This window comes from Pteropus vampyrus, unplaced genomic scaffold, assembly GCF_000151845.1.
Source record: "Pteropus vampyrus isolate Shadow unplaced genomic scaffold, Pvam_2.0 Scaffold18, whole genome shotgun sequence".
Taxonomy (NCBI): Eukaryota; Metazoa; Chordata; class Mammalia; order Chiroptera; family Pteropodidae; genus Pteropus; species Pteropus vampyrus.
The window spans coordinates 9,443,691-9,463,381 of NW_011888799.1; the positions used below are offsets into that span (position 1 = coordinate 9,443,691).

A 19,691-nucleotide genomic window follows, 5' to 3' on the forward strand; every position below is an offset into this window, starting at 1 on the left:
AAACCAAAAGGCAGAGGAAGGGAGAGGCCGGAAAAGGATTGTAATTTACGAACCTGAGACCGCTGTACATCTGGAAATGTCCTAAGTAGAAGTTACAGTGATGCTTTCTGATATACTTCAAAGTTCACGTTATACTAACAAGGCAAAAATAATTAGAAATTTCTTTTGGTTGGTAACTGTTCAGTACTCTTCTTTTTATTTTATTTATTTATTTATTACTTTTTTTTTTTAATTAGTATTCTTTTTAAAACACTTCTTTTGTCTGGGCTATTTTTCTTTCTACTTGTCTCAAGTCGTTAAACTTTCCTATAGGATAATGAACAAGAAAGAGAAACGGACATCAGGGGCCCCTGTCTCTTTCACAGCCACCTATATTCCTTCCCTTTACACGGGTATTTTCTAAGCCATCCGGATAGAATGTCCCAATACGAATGTTTTGCTTAATTAAATCCCCGGCACACTGACTTTCATACTCTTGAATATGTGGGTTTATTTTCCCACTGAAAAAAGATGAAGAAAAAAAAAATGTATTGAACACCTATAATATTCAGGCTCTCAACAAGCTGTTTTACTTACTTCTCTGTTTAAGCTTCCCAATGACTCTGTGAGGTGATTGTCATCTTTCCCATTTTACAATTGCAGAGAGATAAGATAGCCTGTCCAAGGTGGTCAGTAGCAGCACCAAGATTTGAACTCTTGTCCCTAAAGATTGTGTCTTTCCTCTAAGTCCACCGCTTTGAAATAATAGCCATATCATATAGAATTCATGCTTCGTTATTTACATTATTAATGTTATTATTGGCTACCATTTGTTGGATGCGTACCAAACACCAGGCAGTATGCTAAGAATTTCCAGGCTTCTCTCATGTTCTCCCAACAATAACTTTGCTTACAGATGAATTAAGGTTTGGTAATATAACCAACCTAAAACATGTTAGAGCTAGGCTTCAAACTCTTTCTTTCTTAACAGTTATATTACTGCCATCTAGCTTTAAACACTTCTCTGATAGACTTTCTTGATTCCTGAGGCTCACAGAAGTGCTGGCAAAAGAAAGTGAAACTGAAGAAAGTCCTCACTCCCACCCTTCTCTACCCTCCTGCATAAGTGGGGGGTGGGTGGGGTGCAGTTCCAGAGCCTGCTGATCTGAATCTCCACCCTCGGTCTGGAACATTCCCTCTCTGAGTTCATCTAAGTCAGTGGTTCTCAAATTTGAGCATGTGTCAGAGTCACCTGGAGGGCCTGTGAAAACGGGAAGTCCATTTAGGAGGTCTGAGTTGGGCCCAAGAATTGGCCTTTCAAAAACTCGCAGGTCAGGCTAATGCTTCCCGTTGCGGGACAGATACACTTGGAGAATCGCTGCTCTAATCGAAAAGAAAGCAGGGCATGAGCACTTCACGTTGTACAGACTTTAATATGTAAACAATTGCCAACATAAATTTTGGAAGTGATTCCATTAATGTGATTTCTTTTTTATTCCTTTTAAAATTGATGGAGAGGGAGGCTGTATAATATTTCCCACAATCAGGTGAAATAGAGGACAGGTGGAGCAGGCTCCCCTACCCAGCCTGCTTTGGCAAAACAAAGTCACATTATCACCAGAACCAGGCAAAGCTCTCATACCTCAAAGAGTTGTCCTTGGCAATGACCATCTGTGTGTTGTCATGAAATTTACAGCTGCCTTGCCCATGCCCTGTTGGGGCACATGGCTGAGATCTAAGAACCAGGAAACCTTATCCACAAAAGCAATGTGTCCCTTGGCCGCACATCACACTGGGGCACTCCTCTGCTCTGGTTTCAAGCATCAGGTCAGAATTCCAAAAGGGTGTTGCCTCCCAGTTGGTTGGCATTAATGTAGCTGTTGGCAATGCTTTATCTATGATTCCTACCCAGCAAGATAAGGTCTTGCCAAATTCACTTGGGCTGGTACTCTTTGGTGATAAATTTCTCTTCTTTCAGGGTGTTACCTATGAAGAGACACAGAATCAGAGAAAGTCAGAACTGGAAGGGATCTCTGAGCTTATCCAAGGAAAGCAGATCTGTGCTTTTACTGATGGGAAACTGAAATGCAAAGAAATGACTGAGGCAAGCTGGAGGCCAGGCCTCCTAAGAACTCCATTCTAGAAAGAACCCTCTGCACCAGCCCCATAGGAGGCTATCTGGGTCCACCAGGCTAGGATCAAGCCAAGTAAAATGCAGACCAATTTTGGGGGAATTCGTAGTAATCAATGAACTCTGGGACTCTTCCCCTATGACTTATCATTTTCATTCTTTTCTCAAGTTCCAGTCCTTCCCCCCACCTTCCCAGGTTATCAGGAGAATCTGGAGTAAAATAATGTGTTAGGAATGGCATCCTTTTAAAAGGCAACATAAGGTCCAATATTTATCCCAAAGGGATAAATCTCTATTCATGAAATATCAGGAACTGTTGCTGCTTGTGAGGAGTGAGGCTGCAGCCTTTTTGAACAAGGAAAGTGAGGCAGAGTGGAGCACTTTGGAGCAGATGCTCCTCCCTCTTGTTCATTCTCACCACAGGCAGGTCACCCAAACTCTCTGAGCTCTGACTTCCTTATCTACAGAAGGGGCAAATAATATGCAACTTACTGTGTTGTTTCAAGGATCAAAGAAGGCAATCTACACTGAATCTCACACAGAAACTGCAACATTGAAGGGATCAATAATCTGTTTACTCTCCTGCTCTTCTCTTCAAATCACACTGTGTGCTAAGGCAAGCCCTGGGCCACAGGGTGAAGGCTGAAGAGCAAAGTGCAAGCAGCCCTGATCTTTCCTGACGACCTTTGAGAGCATAGTAAGTCCCTGCTGTAAATGCAGTCACCATGTTATATTTGTTTGTTTGTTTGTCTGTCTTGTTTTGTTCCCTCTACCCTTAAGACCTACCCAAAATGAAATCTGTAAAGAGTTTAGGTAGCTCAGTCATTGAAATGTGGCTTGTGGATGACAAAACTGTAAAAAAATTTACCAAACTATTTCCTCCCAAAGTAAGAGATGAATCCAAAAAACCCAGAATGCTCCCAATCTGTTTTGCACCATGTACTTGAATTAACCAAAGTATCCAAAGTATAGCCCGTTAATGCCACTAAAATGTAAATAAAACACTGGTTTTCTAGCAGGTAGAAATCTCACGGCTAATTCCTGCATTGCTTAGAAACAGCCTTCACTGTTCACTAGCACCCCTAGGCATAAACCCAGGAAACAGAGGTATGTTTGCTGTCCCTAAACAGAGCCATTATGTTCTTTGCTCCCTAATCTTTTTTTTTTTTCTTCACTATCCAAAACACAGCAGGAATTAGAATAGTTAGATTAAAACAACGTTGCAAAACCCCAAATTTCAGAGTGGATCTCAGGCGTGTTTAAGCTTTGAGCCATTTGTCCAAGATTTGTTTCTTGGTCAGAGTACGCCCCCTGAAGTGTGATAAAAGTAAGTACAGCACAGGCCTGCTGCCTTCTAACAAAAGACAAATTGTCTTTCCATTGAAGAATCATTTGGAAGGAAATAGATTTGGGGCTTTTACTGAAATCTGCATCAGTCTGAAAAACAATCTAGATGCTGTAGATTGATTATTAGCCTCTTTATTTGTTCTGGAAGCATGAGAAAAACTTGAAATTAATCTTTCTGAAATACTTAGTTAGAGATCTGGAAGAGCTTATTTGATAGAAGGCCAGGCAAAGTCTAAACATGATTCCATTCTATTGTGAAACTTTCCAACAGTGAGATTTCTTGCTGAGTGCCTATTATATTCATGCATCTATGATCTTCACATAGAGGTAGCAAGTTGAGGATTTTATCTTCCCTGGCTCTAGGCAGTATTCAACCCAGTTGCTATCCTTGAAATCCTTCTTAAAATGCTCTTTTTAGCTTCTGGGACAGCACATTCTCTTGGTTTCACACTTACTTCACAGGCTGCTCCTTCTCAATTTCCTTTACTGGATCCTCTCCTCTCCCTACCTCTAGATGCTGGGGTTCCCTGGCTCAGAACTTGGACCATCTTACTTCTCCCTCTTGGATTCTCTAGGTGATATCTGGTCCCATGGCCTTAAGCATCATCTCTTTAATCTGGAAGCTGGACTGGGAAAGAATCCACTTCCGACTCATTCAGGTCATTGGTAGAGTTCATTTCCTTGCAGTTGTGGGAATGAGAAACTTGGATTTGTGATGACTATTGGCTAGAGGCCACCTGAAACTCTTGAGGCCACCTACACTTTCCTGTCACATAGGATTCTCCAACATGGCCACTTATATCATTAAGCCTGAAAGAAGAGTCTTTTACTCCAGTCCGCCTTTAAGACAGAGACGTATATAATACAAGGTAATCGGGGGGAGGGACAGCTCATAACTTTTGTCATATTCTGTTGTTAAAAGCATAATGACCCTGAGTGTATCTCTAGACCAGGTCTTCACTTGACCAATAGATTTTATACCTGGTTGCCAACTTAACATCTCAAATTAGAGGTCTCATAGGCATCTCAAAGACCTAAAGCAGCTGACCGAAGCCATATATGCTTAGAGAGCACTGTGGCCTGCAATTTCAAGCAAATGAAATCAAGGGGAGTTCCAACTTTAAGATACTCCATGCTCTCTCCAATTTACACACACACATTTATTTATATTTAACCATAGTTACATGGATGTAGTTTCAAGAGCTGAGTAACTATAAATCCCTGTTTCTCAGAGACAATCTCTTTTAACTGAATTATTCTTTTCATAATTATTTCATATTTCTAAACAACACAATTATACTTGACTTCTTAGTTTTACTGATTTCCAAAACAAAGACTGAAAATTTAGATTTCTTTTGCCATCCCTCAAAATCGACCTCCTATTCTCCACCTTCCCAATATACTTATATTGTTGTTATTTTCATTACGTCAAAATTATTTTATATTATTGTTATGCTGCATACGCTATTTATAGGTGAGTATGTTAATTGTGTTTAATTTTCTACATAATATTTTGTTTCTATTCAATGTTAACACTTTTTTTTTAACTTGGATTTCTGTATTCTTATCAAAAATACATATCCAACCCACCCCCAAGTATGTAAATCTCTTCAAATAATACTTGAATACATTAGACATCTTATCGTTTTCATTTTCTTGAGCAAGCTCCCTGAGTATCCATTTTGGACCTGCCCCATGGCTGTTGTCTGACTAGCAACTCCTTTTACCCCCACTCTGGAGGTTCCCTCAGCTCTCTCTTCTAGTGTAGCTTTTGTTTTGGGGGTCCCAAGCCTCCTTCTTTCTGGGTTTATTACCATATTTGGTGAAGTCCATTTCCCAACAGCTTTTAGGAAAGAAAGCATTGTAAGAAAATTTACTGATAATATTTGTGTCTGAAAACATCTTTATTCTTCCTCATACTTAATTGCTTCTTGGATGTAATCATCTCTTCTCAACGTTTTGAAGGCTTTCTCTACTGTTATCTAGCTTGCAATGTTGCTGTAAAGAGTTCTGATAATATTCTGACTTCAACCTTTATGTAAAACCTATTTTTCCTTCTCCGAAGGTTTTTGGATCTTCCTTTGTAATCTGTGACCTGAAATTTCACCATGATATTGTCTTAGTCTACCCAGGCCATTATAACAAAGTACCATAGAATGGGTGCGTTATAAAAACAAACTGATTTTTCACAGTTCTGGAGGCTGAAAGTTCAAGATCAAGGTGCCAGTACCGTTGAGTTCTGGTAAAGGCACTCTTCCAAGTGGCAGACTGCCAAATTCTCTTTGTGTCTTCATGTAGTCGAAGGCACTAGGGAGCTCTGTGGGGCCTCTCTTATAAGAACACTAATCCCATTCACAAAGGCTCCACCCTCATGACCTAAGTACTTCCCATAGACCTTAACTCCTATTACTATCACCTTGGGGGTTAGATATGAACTTATGAATTTGGGGGAGACATAAATATTCAGATCATAATTGAGAGTGTATTTTCATCTATAATATCTTTGAGTGTGACTAGGACCTGTGACTGACTTTTAGCAGTAGAATATGACAATGTTATGAGATGTCTCTCCCCTGATTACCTTGTATTATATGCGTCTCTGTCTTAAAAGCAGACTGGAATAAGAGACTCTTCTTGCAGGCTTAATGACATAAGTGGCCATATTGGAAAGTCCCATGTGACAGGAAAGTATAGGTGGTCTCAAGGGTCTCAGGTAGCCTCTAACCAATAGTCATCAAAAATCAAATTTCTTATTCCCACAACTGTAAGGAAATGAACTCTACCAATGATCTGAATGAATTGGAAGTGGATTCTTTCCCAGTCGAGCTTCCAGATAAAAATGCATCCCAGCTAACACCTTGTGAGACCCTGAGCAAAGGACCCAGCTAACTGTACCTGGGCTCCTGACCCGTGGAAACTGTGAGATCACAAATGTGTGTTGTTTTAAGCCACTAAATTTGTGGCATCTTTTTTATGCAGCAATAGAAACTATTTCAACTTCTCTCAATATCTCTCTCTCTCTCTCTCTCTCTCTCTCTCTCTCTCTCTCTCATTATTTTCTTGTTTTCTAGTAGCAGTTTGGTAGGAAGTCAAGGTGAATATTTATATAATCAGACAAATATGGCATATGGTATGTGATCAAGCACATTTTTTTTGTCTCTCGTCATCCTTAAAATTTATTCAGTGTGAAAAGCTTTTCCTTCTCACAGATCTATTCCAGCTATTACCCCAATATGTTCCGGTAATAGCAGCATTTTGGTCACTTTAAATAGCTAACATGCTCTTAGTTTGGTAATTAGGATGCCCAGTCTCATATAATAATAAAAACTACAAATAATGTAGCATTAAATTTCTCTTCTCCCCCAACTGAGTCCTGCTTTGCCTTGGTTGTTCATAATAGTATATCTTCCTTTGTTGGTTGACAATTTTGCTCAGATTTTCTCACTCTCCTTCTACCCCACGTTGGGTACTGAGGTTTCTGATTGCCCTTTCCCCAAGTCCAAGAAAGGGAGTTTTGTCTTTTGAGATGAGGTCTCCTTCATGTGATGTCAGGGCTCTCTGAGTAATAACTAGATAATAAAAGAGGGTGCATTCAAGAATTCTTCAAAAATTCCCATATCTCTGACCTCTTCCATCTACAATTTCTTTAACCCATGCACATTCTTTTGCATTCAAGGTGGTCACTTGCAACTCCTTCTTCATTCCCTAATCTTGTTTCACCTAGAGCTTCTTGCTAAGATCTTCCATCACTTTGGATGGCCCTATTAGACAGTACCCAACACAGCCCTTTCTTGTCTCTTTAGACTCTCTCTTGCTTGTCTCATCATGATCCATGGAAAACACACATATATGTTTGCCCTGATAAACTCTAAGCATGCAGGCTGGTCTCAACACTGAGCCCATTCAGAGTTCCAGAGCTGTGGCCTTAGTTCCAGGCAAGCATCATGTATAGTCAGCCATGTACTTTAATTGTGGTGATCTGATGCAAGGCTAAGAAAATTTCACTCATTAGGTTTGAGGTCAGGGTACAAACATCCTTCCTTCTCTCACCGTTGGGGGTAGATGGAGTGAGGAGGCTCATAGGGCAGCTTTCTACAAGGAATTTCTCATAAAATTCCCTTTTGATTTGTGTATCTTTGTGGAATATAGAACCAACTTGTCCATGGTCATTTCTTTTGAACATTTCACTTTGGCATTTTATGTGTCCTGCTTCTTGGTGCCTTATGGAACCTTACATTTTAATTTGCTGTTTGCATGCTGCTTTAATCTGCCTCCATTAAGTAGAAGTTCCCTCTCCTCTCTTTATTTGAATATTATGAAGGCTGTTCATGCCAAGAGGCTAACAGATACTTTTAAGACTCTGTAACTTTCAAAAAAGCCTATTCAGAAACATATTTTATGTCCTACTTGAATATGTCTGCTGAACGTTCAGTGTTTCCATGAGACTGAATACAGTACACTGTCTTGAGTAGGGCACATTGCGACAGAGAATGTGGCTTGATCACCATATGGTTGACACAAAATCCACATGCTCTACTGCCTTCCTCTGTCGGCGACTCCTATACGGGCATCATGGAAATGAATTCATATCTTGTCTCTCTTGTCAGTAGGAGATTGGTGAAAGTATATGAGGCAGACACAGTCCAACCTCTATGGACTTATTCTTCACTAAGTGCTGGTACTCACATCTGGCCTCTCTAGCCTGACAGACAGAACAGTTGACTATGAACTTACCCAGATGAAGTGAGGCAGAGACCGGAGGAAGGCTACTCAGAACCACTCTGATGCTATGAGGACCAGAAGTTTTAAAAACATGGGGGATCATAACTCATGGCACGGGCCTTGGCATTTCCATGATGGATAGGCACAGGAGTGAGGATTCACCAATGTGATTCTGTAAGCAGCAATTATGGACGTGTGAGAGCCAAATTAAGAGAGGAAGGCCAAGGTGGGTGGACCCAGCCAGGGTTGCCACAAATGACTGTGCAGATCACAGCCTAAGACACTTTAAGTGGCACTTTTTAGGACGTCAAGGCTTCATGTAAAATAATGACGATGATGCCTGAGATCCCCTACAGACCAGACAGTCTAGGATTCTAATTACAATTAAATAAACAATGTCATTTTCTTCTAGTTTGATTTACATAGCCCTTTTCTTAAAGTAATTAACATCCATAACTACGATCCCAGCATGGCCATTTGCCATCCACATGCCCTGTTCACATCATTTAACCTCTCTTGCCTTAGTTTCTGCAGCTGTAACACAGGGATAATAATATTCCCCACCTCCCAAGCTTATCGTGGAGATGAAATGCGTTAATATGTACAGGGCACCTAGACTAACGCATGACACATAGCGAGAACTCTATAAATGTTGGTTCTTTTTCTTTGACTTCTTTCCATCATCATCACCACCACCACCACCATCACCATCATCATCATCATCATCATCGTCATCGTCATCATCATCACAATTATCGTTGAAAGAAACTCTTGCATTAAAAACTACTAATGCAAATTTCTAGGAGACTCTGGCAATAAGGAGGAACCAAAGGGCTTTGATTTCTGGGCACTGCAGTCAGGGCTGAAACTCAAGTGAGCCAAAAAGGGGATGGAAATATAGAAGTGAAATGTTGCTTCACTTGCTGTTCTGTATCCCATTCAAGAGTAGCATTGGTTATACATGTAAATAACTTCCAGAAAAGTCTATAATATTATTACTTAGAAAGAGAATGTTTTAGGGTATCTCCTTGGAAGTTGACAATCAAATTCTCCCTCAAGTCGCTGCTTACATAGAGAGAATTCTGAAAGGAATGAACCTCGTGTCTAATTTCAGAAGGCTTTCTTAGGGTTTCAGGTAATTTTTATGGCTATTATGGGGCTCTAGAAAAGAACTAGGAATCAAAAGTCTTCAAAATCCTCAATATACCCTAGATGGCTTCACAATCATTGGCAAGTCACTTTACCTTGCTAAGTCTTCGTTTCTTCCTCTCTGTACTAGGTCTGCCTACACACCTCACTTCTCTGGATTGGAGACAAAAGTGCCTTGTAAACTGAAAAATACTATATTAGATATGAAATTACATCATTGTACTTCCTGACTAATGGCTACCAAGCTATCTGAAAAGGAAGTTTTCGTTTCATTTCTGATTGATTTTCAAAGTTATATAACTGAATCTAAAAAGCAAAAATAAGCATAAGATACATCTGCAAAATTTGGTTGGAAAATGACTTTTCTCTAGGAAATTTACACCAATGACATTTTGATAAGAAGTAATCATGGTCCGGCAATTAATCTGAGGCAATTTCATGAAAGTGTCTTACTCCAATTCCAGATGATTGGAAATGCAACATGAATAATGCTATTTTATGAAAAATGAAATCAGTTTGTAGCAGTGAGAGGCTGTTATAACTGACATAATGTCCAACAAAACCTAGTCTTCTACATTTATGTAGCGATTCCTTTGAATCAAACCTCATGAAAATAAATGCATTTAGTTGAAGATAAAGAGGGCAGTAATGAAGGCGCTGACACCCCATTCTTTTATTCCAAGACCTTTAAATCAGAAAATTCCATCTACTATTGAGTTGATTTCTTCACTGGCATTTAGCTCTAAATATCAAGTTGCTCCAAAATTTTTTCCTTGATTTTATGGTTCCCAGCCTTATTCAGTTGATAAAAACTGAGTTAGCATGATGTCATTTGAGGACTCTCCGGTATGAGAAAATGCATAAGTGCCTACGAGAAGAAAAAGAGGATAAGAGTTATTGCTCCTGATTGGAATCAAGCATAAGACCAAAATAAAAATAAGCCTGTGCAATTCCACATAACTCGGGATAGTTTTATAAAGACAGTAGGGAAAGATCTAGAAAGTAGTCGACAGGAATGGCATTTCATTAGTGCCATAGAAACTTGCATTCGTCAGACATTTCTTATTTGAGAAGAGAAGCACCATATTTTTCGTATATTGCTGGGAGATGAAATAAAGTAGATTTGAGATCTACTTTATGAACAGAATGTTATTGCTGGATGGAAACCTTAGTGATCTCTTAGGTTTTCATTTTACCGATGAGGAAAAAAATCCAGAAAGGAAAAGGGGTTTGTAAAAAGCAGTCAGGCTGGTTTGTGGAGATGATAACAGGACCCAGGGCTTCTGGATCAGCACGTTAAACATTTGGAGAGAGACATGTCTTTTCAAGTTTAGGCACGTGAATTTTATCTGGAATTCAAATAATTTTGATTGGAATCTAAAGTGAGTTGCCCATTTCTTTTCCTAAATAAGGTATAAACGTAATTTAACGTAAAATGGGACGCAGGAACTTAAGTAGGACTTCAGCTTAACTTGAATAAAGGCCCAGCTCTGTAACCACAGAAACTTCCCTTGAATACTTTCCTTAAGGACCTCCCAGAAATACCTCCCTTTTAGGGTTATAAATTATCCCAAAATCTAGAGTACAAAGGCCATAAAAGCTGCTGGCCTAAACCAGCTACAAACGTATGTGCAAAAAGTACTGCCCATAACTTCAGCCTCATTATACCATCAGTATAATATCATGTCTATGCCTGGAAGTTCATGAATCTAATTATAACAGACTGAGTTCTGGGTACACACATGAACACTAGGCAAAGTTATTGCCTAGTGTCAATCAGATGTCAGTCAAAATGACCTCACTTGCCAATCACCTAAGAATGCCTTTGGAAACACTGATCACGGCCCAGATATAAGACAGATATTCCCACTTCTGGGCCCTTTTTGCCCTTCTGGGCTCTCCCTTCCCTTTTTTGCCCTTTTGTAGCCATTTTGGCCCCTTTGTCTTGATTATAGCTCTGGGACCATGGCCTCCTTGGGACATGTTTTGTCTTTCTCCATGGGCCTCCTTAGGGCATTCTTTGTCTTTCCAAAATATGCTTTTAATAAAACTATTCAATCTTAATGACCTGTGATTCTTCACTGCTGTCATTTGAGGAAGAACCAAGGAAAAATGCTAACTACAGGTCTGCGCCATCATTATCTCTCTCCTTACCCACTACTGTTGGGGAAACACTGAACTCCGATCAGCCCCAATAGTGACAATGTGACATATTCATATTCTCTCTTCCTACCTTTGGTTTATTGTAACTCACCTTTGTGTTGCAATGGATTGAAAGATTTTGGGAATTTGGGTTTGGTAGATAAATCTGATGAATTTTGCTGCACAAAAGAAAACAAGTCATTTGGACATTAATAGTATCCTTCTGGTGATGGGCTACATTTCCTGACTTCTTCTTTTTTTAATGCATATAGCACCTGGTATTCCTAAGTGGTCTCCCATCCAAGTACTAACCAGGCCCAACCCTGCTTAGCTTCTGAGATTGGACGAGATAGGACACGTTCAGGGTGGCATAGCCATAGACTGCTGACTTCTCGATGTCATTAACAATCCTTTATTCCATCTATATAGTGTACTATTCTCCTTTCAAGAAATTAGAGTACTCATTTTCTTATTCTTTCTTCTGTTTTAATCTATTTAAAAATGCCTAAGAACTTATTTCTAAGTGAATATTGTATTCCTGTGTATTCTTACAACTTCTAACAACAAACTAGAAAATAGTTGTAAAGGAGATATTATCTTTTTTTATTTCTATACTTGTATTTCTTGGTTCACACATTTATCACTAGAAGAGGGTAAATTGTTTTTCCCATGGAGGAAAATCAATACTTCTAGTAAATATGGTTTTCAATAAAGCTTTGCTTTATTCTCGCTCCTCTTAGTACTCGAATCTTTGTGAATAATCCTTTTGTCATTGGTACAGATGCTAAACAGAGTTAGCATTTTAAAAACTGTCAAACCAAAATAAAATATTTAAAATAAAGAGTGTGCACTTACTGGGAAAGGTAAAAATGTTAAGATACATTATGTACTTTTCTCAATCATTAATTGATTTATTCATTAATTTAACATCTCTCGTTCAGTGTTGTTATATACCAGACACTGTTTTAGGCACCAGAAATATTGAAAAGCATAAGCTTCATTTCTGGCTACAGCTCATGTCATGAAGAAGCTAAATCAAGATAGGAGAAATAGGTTCTTACTATATGTAGTAGAGAGCCCAGTGATAATCTCCCAATTTTCACTGAAATATATAAATGCCTACCCACATTGGGCTCTGAAAAAAAAAAAAAAAAGTGTTGTAGACACAAGAATGAGAAATATCTGAAAGTTCTAGAGAAAAAGAATTGATTTTCCAGAATTCAGGGCTCAATAAACATATTCTGCTATAACCCTAAAGAAAAATCCTAAAGTCATGATCATTGCGATTTAAACTGCATCCTGCTTCATTTGGAGAGAAATACCTTAGATTTCAACACACTCAAGGACTCTGCATGGTCTGGGAAAGAGCAATATCTCTGGCACATAAGGTTATATGGGCCTGCACTGTTGCTTAAATAGCAGAACCCGAGTCATTGGAACTAAAAATAAATAAACTCCTTCTCTCTGGAGGGGGAGTCTGTAGAAGTCACCAGAGTCTGCCTCCTGGTGATGAGTTACAGACAATGTGTCTAAGGATAACGGAAGGGCCAAGAAGGGGCCCTGAACTCTCTTCGGGGAGAGGATTTTCAGAGAGACCTCATTGTGGATCCCCACAGTGTTAGGGTAGTTTCAGGGGTGGTCTTTGCTAAGAATATTGTTGGCTTTGCTTTGATTTCCTTCAGCAAACTATCCAAACTTCCACTGCTCTTTTCAAGATTCCTACTTCACCACCCTTTTGCCCATCTTTCAGTAAATCACCTCGTCTCCTACTTAAAAAGTATCCACATCTGAATCGTCACACATCATTCCCTAGTCTGTACATCTTGCTTTATCTGTACCAGCCCGAAAGTTCCTGTGTCCAGGGAAGAAGCTAATTCCTCCATCTGCAGTCCAGTCACTCAATTTGACTTATTGGGAATACTCTTCAGTCAATTATCTTCTCTTTCTCGTTTGTTTTCAAACTTTCTCTTTGCTGGTTCATCCTTCTCAACATATGAACTTGTTCACATTTTAGCAACTCAGCTCTACCTGTGTCTGCATCTGGTTACTATTCTTGCTCTTTCTATCACAAGAGAAATTCTTGACAAGAGTATTCATCTCAAGTGTTATCTCTTCCTTTTCTTCTCATCCTTCCTCAACCACTGTAATCTAGGTTCTTGCTTGTCCATTCAAACTCCTTCAGAAAATTACAAATACTCATCTTTTCTTCTGCCAAATGTACATTCATTTTAAAGCAAATAAGCCATCTAACCAGAAAACAAAATCCCTTTTTTATCATTTGGTTCGAAAACGCAAATGGAGAGAGGGTTCAAATCCAAAAGATGAAAAGTCCTCACTGACCACTGCTTTCTGAAAAATGTCAACAGTTTGCATTAGAAACAAGGAGATAAAACACTGTTAGGAAGCTTTGCTTTTTATTATTATTATTATTATTATTATTATTATTATTATTATTATTATTATTTTATTTTACTTTTAAGTGTTTTCCTCTCTCTGGTTTTCACTTGAGAAAAATTCTGACTTGCATTGTAGGATGGGGAGTGTCCTGTCTCACTTTATTAACTAAAGGGTTTTTTTTTTTTTTAATGCAGTCACATATACTGTAGCTCCCCCCTTTTCTTAAGAGTAGTGAATGATTTGGTAGTTTCACATTTTCTGATTCAAAGGATTTTAATTCTTCAAGATAGAAATTCAAAATCACAGAATGTTGTTAGAAGTTCTGCTCTGAGTAACCAGTCTGACACTTACTTTTAACAGTTAAGAAAATTGAAATCAAAAGGTACTAAGTGATTTCCCTACAATTGGTTACCTAGTCAGAAATAAGGATGGGTCTGCAGACATATAAGCCATTGCTCCCCCAATTCATAGCAGAGCCCTCTACTGGGAAATGCAGACTCAGGATAATTTTTTAATGTCAGTGTTTAATTTCCTCACTGTTTTTCATTTCAGAAGGTATTATTGTCCCTTGTAAAAAACCTCTTAACATCCATGTTGGTTTTCATGCACTCAAGTCAGTCGACTTTTATCAAACACAGAAATCTCTGCTTTAGAACACTTTCTGAAAAGCCCTCAGTGTTTTGCTAAAAGACAAAAGGCTAAATTAACATCAAAGATACAAAATATGGGTGCAAGTACTTTTGTTTCTAACTATACTCTCCTTAAATGGATTGCACTTTTGTGGCAAAGAATGAAAAAGAAATCCTCTGTTTCCAGACAAACTTGTCAGCTTATAGACTTAAAAGCTAAAACTGCAGTTAAACCAGCTTAAGAGAGAAAATTCAGAGAGCATTTTGTATGTTAGAAGTTAGCCAAGACCTCAATTTTTACTTTTCTGGTGATGGAAAAATGGTCTACAGGAGATCCAAAAAGACAAGCAGAGAAAGAAGCGTTACTGACTCTAGATATTGGGAGACAAGTCAGACTAAAGCAAACAATATTGTTTAAAGGTCTTCACTCACAAGAGCACCCACAGCCCTGGATGCTTGAGCATCCTTGAAGCTTCCCATGCCTTCTCATTCATTAATTCATTCATTAACTCCCTCACTCAACAGTTCCTTAATGAATATTGATCATGTGCTGGGCACCATGCCAGATACTAGAAATGGAATGGTGACAGAAATTCAGGGGGTTTACCCAAAAGTGGTCTTTCTGTGAGGCTGTATAGGAAATAAAAAGGAAAACTGGAACTCCATGCATTGGATCCATGGCAGAAGAAAATAATTACCTTTGATTGTTGCTTCAAAGAGCTTAAAGGAAACAACTTGTTGAACAGCAGTTGTCGCAGCTATAAGGGCAACAAAAAAAATATTGAGATACACATATACAATCACACATAAGCAAATCAAGAACAAAACTGCATACTGAAACTGTTATTTAACTGTAGTATTTCCTGGAAGCACTTAATAGACTATATGCATGGGTATCTAATGAAAAGATTTATTTTGTTTTATCTCTTTTGTTTTCTTTACCAATAAGCAAATCTAGAATTAAACAAAAACAAGGGTACCAGAAGCCATAATAATTCAGATTCTAGACATTAGTAATTGACAATAATTGCTAAATTGAAGTTTATCTTTGAAGTGAAGAATTTGCTAACCATGTGAATTGTACAAATGAAAGAATTATTTAGGCCAATCGAGAGCAGCAAATTGCTTCTTTGCAATCAGGAGTTTTGTGCACGTGCAATAATTGTGCTAATTATAAAATAGTCTTATGTTCTTATTAAAATAAACTCTACATCTATTAGCTTACTGTCTTTACCTCTCTCAACAGAATTGCTTAATGCTTGGGAAAAATAATAAAATTAATTTATTTAAAATTTTTTTCTATTATCTTTTACTTACATTGGTCATTCATTTTAGGAATTTAATTTAATGTGAGAGGTTATTTAACATTTACTGTATAAAACTAGAAATATAGAAGTAGATATGTCTTTTAGCATATTCTAAGTAAATAAATAAATTAAAGAGCAAAAAGGAATTCACCCCTAAGAAAACTACTTTTGCTCTTAAATTATTGTCAAATCATAATTTAAGGTAGAAAAAGTAAAAACAATTTTTCTGTTTTTCTCTAATGTTGTGATTAGTTCTATATAGCTTATTATAGGCAGTGAGAGTTTAGTTTCTTGGTCTCCTGACTGAGCCCACCTTTTGTAAAATTATAGAATTTTATTATAAAAGTACCCATAATCTAACCTCTTATATATGAATAAGGGCCTCGGAACTGGTGGGGAAGGGTTAGATTCCTGGGTTAGGAGATAAAGAAAGAAATTAATACACATACCTTAGTATCCAAGAACATTCCGAAACATAAGATGAAAAAACCCTTTAAAAAAGGAATAGATCACATATATTATCTTTTCCAGAAAAGAAAGCATTTATATATAATATTATTCTATTCTATCACCCAACATTGAATTTGTTTTCTTGTGGTCTCCCTGCTAGACTGTGGGCTCCTTGAAGGCAAGGATACCATGTGACCTCCACAATGCCTGGCGTAACACATAGTATTCAAAATTTTTTTCATCAAATGTATAAATAAATTATTGAGTGAATAAAGTTTTAAACACATGTGGAGTTTCATTTTCCCCTTTGTGTCATCCTAAACTCAAAACAAATAAATTCCATTTGCTTCTATATCTTAGCTTTTCTTTAGAATAGGCATTAAACAGGCATTTACTAAGCATCTATGATGGCAGCAGACACTGAAGTCCAGCCCTAAGGCCAAGCAGAGGGAGTTGACCTATATCAACATCCTTTCCATTAGGTCCAGCCCTTGGGGAACTATTGGCAGATGTTTTCTTGGACCTTGAAATTCTCCTCCCAGTCAGAATACCCTGTCGGTGCCTGTTCAGGCAGCATATCACCACCAGCCTATTCACAACAGACACTCCCTAAATTTGTCCCCATTATGTGCATGCCATCCATGATTGCCATCTATACTACCACCTAAATGTTCCTCGGTAGGCTGAAGTGGGTGGAGAACCAGCTGCTTTTAGGAGACACCTACTGAGCATTTACTACATACCAGGCACTGAGTTAAGTGCTAAATTATCTCATTTAATCCTCATACTTACTCTACGATATAGATAATAATATCCCCATCTAACAGATGAGAGAATTGAAGGATTGAGATTAAGTAATTTGTTAGAGATCAAACAGTGGATAACATAACATATTTAAACCCAGACTTATTTAATTCCTGAGCTCAAAGGTTTAACCACTGCTTCCCTGACTCATCGTTCATAGGTGGCCCAGCAAATTGTCGTTGAACCAGGATTGAAGGCTCTCTTCCAGATTCATCAAAACCTGAGGATTACTTTGTCCATCTAGTCTCTGAACACTCCCTGACTATGGCATGTAAAACCCATTCTTTGCAGCAGGAGTCAGCAAACTTTTTCTGTAAATGGCCAGATAGTAAATATTTTAGGTTTTGAGGGTCATACCATTTCTGTTGCAACTGCTCAACTCTGCTGGTGTAAAATAAAAGCAGTCACAGACCATACGTAAATGAATGGGTGTGGCTCTGTCCTAATAAAACTTTATTTACAAAAACAGTACTGGCCTCAGTTTGCCAGCTTCTACTCTATTGCACTCTAGGGACTTTTTTTGCACTATTCAGAGTCAACAATTATTGTTGATTTATTTCTCTTTCCCGGTGTGCTTTTACAGAGGTCTACACAAGGGAAGGAGGACTGAGTCAGCAGCAAGAGGGATTAACGTTAGCTATGTGAACTCTAACAGATTTAAAATTCTGGGATGGATTACTGAAAAAGTCTAATATCTTGCTTCGGTATGAGAATAACTGTTGAGAAAATGTGTGTGCTTTTTTGGGTTTTGTTTGTTTGTTTGTTTGTTTGTTTTTCGCTCTCACAGTTGCCAGGAAATTTTGGCCTTGAAGGCAGAGAGATGAGATAGCTGCTAGAGTAGTCATACCAACATCAATTCTCTAAAATTATCCCAATTACCTGACAATATAATAGTTGATTCTTATTGTTCTCACCTGGAATGCATTGAGCAATGCAAAAATAACATGCCACGCCAGATTCTGGCTGTCCACCATTGTTCCTATGCCAAAGCCCCAGGTGAGCCCCAGCAGAGGGGTCAGAATGAGGAGGCTCTTCCCCATGCGGATGACAGTGGCTTTGTTGTCCTGACTTAGGCTTTCTCCAACAGCGGGCCTCCAGAGCTTTGTGAGAACTAAGAGCACCACAACCATATTCACAGCCACAATAGTCAGTGCAGGAACAGCGAAGGCCAAGAGGGGTTTGCTCCCATTGGACCAGTTAAGCCAACACACATCTTTCCTTATGTAGCCGTTGCTAGGTTGTGTGGCTGCAACGGTGATGACAGATATAATGAGAGGACACCCATAGCCCAGGCAGAACCCGACGGCCATCATCAAAGGCATGGCCATGTGATGAAACACGAGGACAATCCGATAAGCCAGCAGGATGCCAAGCATAAGCATCCAAAAGAACAAGGAAAGGTAGAAAAAGTGTGTAAAGAACACTGCAGCTATGCAGATTCCAGAAGAGTTTACCGTGGTGTCCACAGTGGCAGCAACGATAAACCAAACATCAGCAATCAAGAGGCACAGAGCTATGTTCACCATACAAATATGACGTGTGTGAGAGGTTTGACTTTTCTTAACCTGCTTCCAAAACAGAGCCTCAATGATCAGGTATAAGATGAGACTTCCGATAGAGATGCCCAGTCCCACAAAGGTGATCCATTTCACAACAGGAATGATGGCAGGGGGGATAAAGGGTGACATCAGCATAGAGAAGGAGGTCAGGTGAGTACACCGGCACATCACCGTGTCTGGAGTCTCATTCACTAGATGGCAGCCTGCATCGTTCCATTGCAAATGACTAAAATCCCAAAACACACAACGAGGTTGGCTCAGGTTTAACTCTATCTTGGAAAAAATCAGGAGAATTTCATTTACAGAATAGTTCTGAATAATCGTAGATATCACAGGCCCATTGACCTGAGCATTTCCATCTGGGGTAATGGGTAGAACATTCCCCAGGGTCAATGAGGCCATGCTGATAATGGTTTCTGGAAGGGACCCCTGGAATTGGTCTGACCCAATTAACACATGGGCTCTGATGGGAGTGAAGGTATTTGGGGGGAATATTTCAGTCTGATAGCTGTAACCTGTCTTATGTTGGCTATTGGACACTTGAATCCCTTTCCAGTTAATGAATTCCTGAGAAAAATTCAGAGGCAGAGCTGTTGGAGGTACCAGAGCACTGATGTTTTCCAGTGTCTCCAGTAACCGTGAGCCGGCATGCTTTTCTTCCTGTAGTAATATTGTCCAATTGGTTACTGCTGATAAATTAAGGATATGGTCAGCTATATCGATGACATCCTGAAATACAAGGATGAGAATCAGTTTGCATTTTAAGTAAGCTGGTAAGAGTAATAACAGTGGATCGTCATTGGTACCAAGTATAGGAAAATTGCCCTGAGAACTGGCTCAATTGAGGATCACATTAAAACTGGTCAGTGAAATTCAGCTCAGTTGCTCTGCAAGTGGAAGCTTTGAATTAAGAACTTGCGTCAGCAGAATCATAGAAGTTTCAGGGTGATCGCCTGAGAGCATTCATGTGTACTCCAGGGTTTCAGCATGGATGAGAAAGAATCCTGTAATTGGCCTGCAGCAGTGTGCATTTCCTTTCTCCTGAGATGGCAAACATGACTGCATTACTACTCAG

The 19,691-nt window shown here is 38.9% G+C and overlaps 1 protein-coding gene and 1 pseudogene across 1 annotated transcript in view; both read right to left on the minus strand.

Moving 5' to 3' along the window:
* Window positions 1–10,016: 10,016 nt before the first annotated feature.
* ADGRF1 (adhesion G protein-coupled receptor F1) overlaps window positions 10,017–19,691 on the minus strand; it is a 36,110-nt gene continuing 26,435 nt past the window's right edge. Inside the window, exons 13-17 of the mRNA XM_011354791.2 lie at window positions 17,972–19,345; window positions 16,253–16,294; window positions 15,195–15,254; window positions 11,583–11,649; window positions 10,017–10,196 (exon numbers count right to left, since the gene is read on the minus strand). Of these exons, the coding sequence (XP_011353093.1) occupies window positions 10,123–10,196; window positions 11,583–11,649; window positions 15,195–15,254; window positions 16,253–16,294; window positions 17,972–19,345 (1,617 nt within the window). The 3' untranslated portion in view covers window positions 10,017–10,122. The remainder of the gene's footprint in view (window positions 10,197–11,582; window positions 11,650–15,194; window positions 15,255–16,252; window positions 16,295–17,971; window positions 19,346–19,691) is intronic.
* Window positions 11,734–11,852, minus strand: LOC111736237 (annotated as a pseudogene).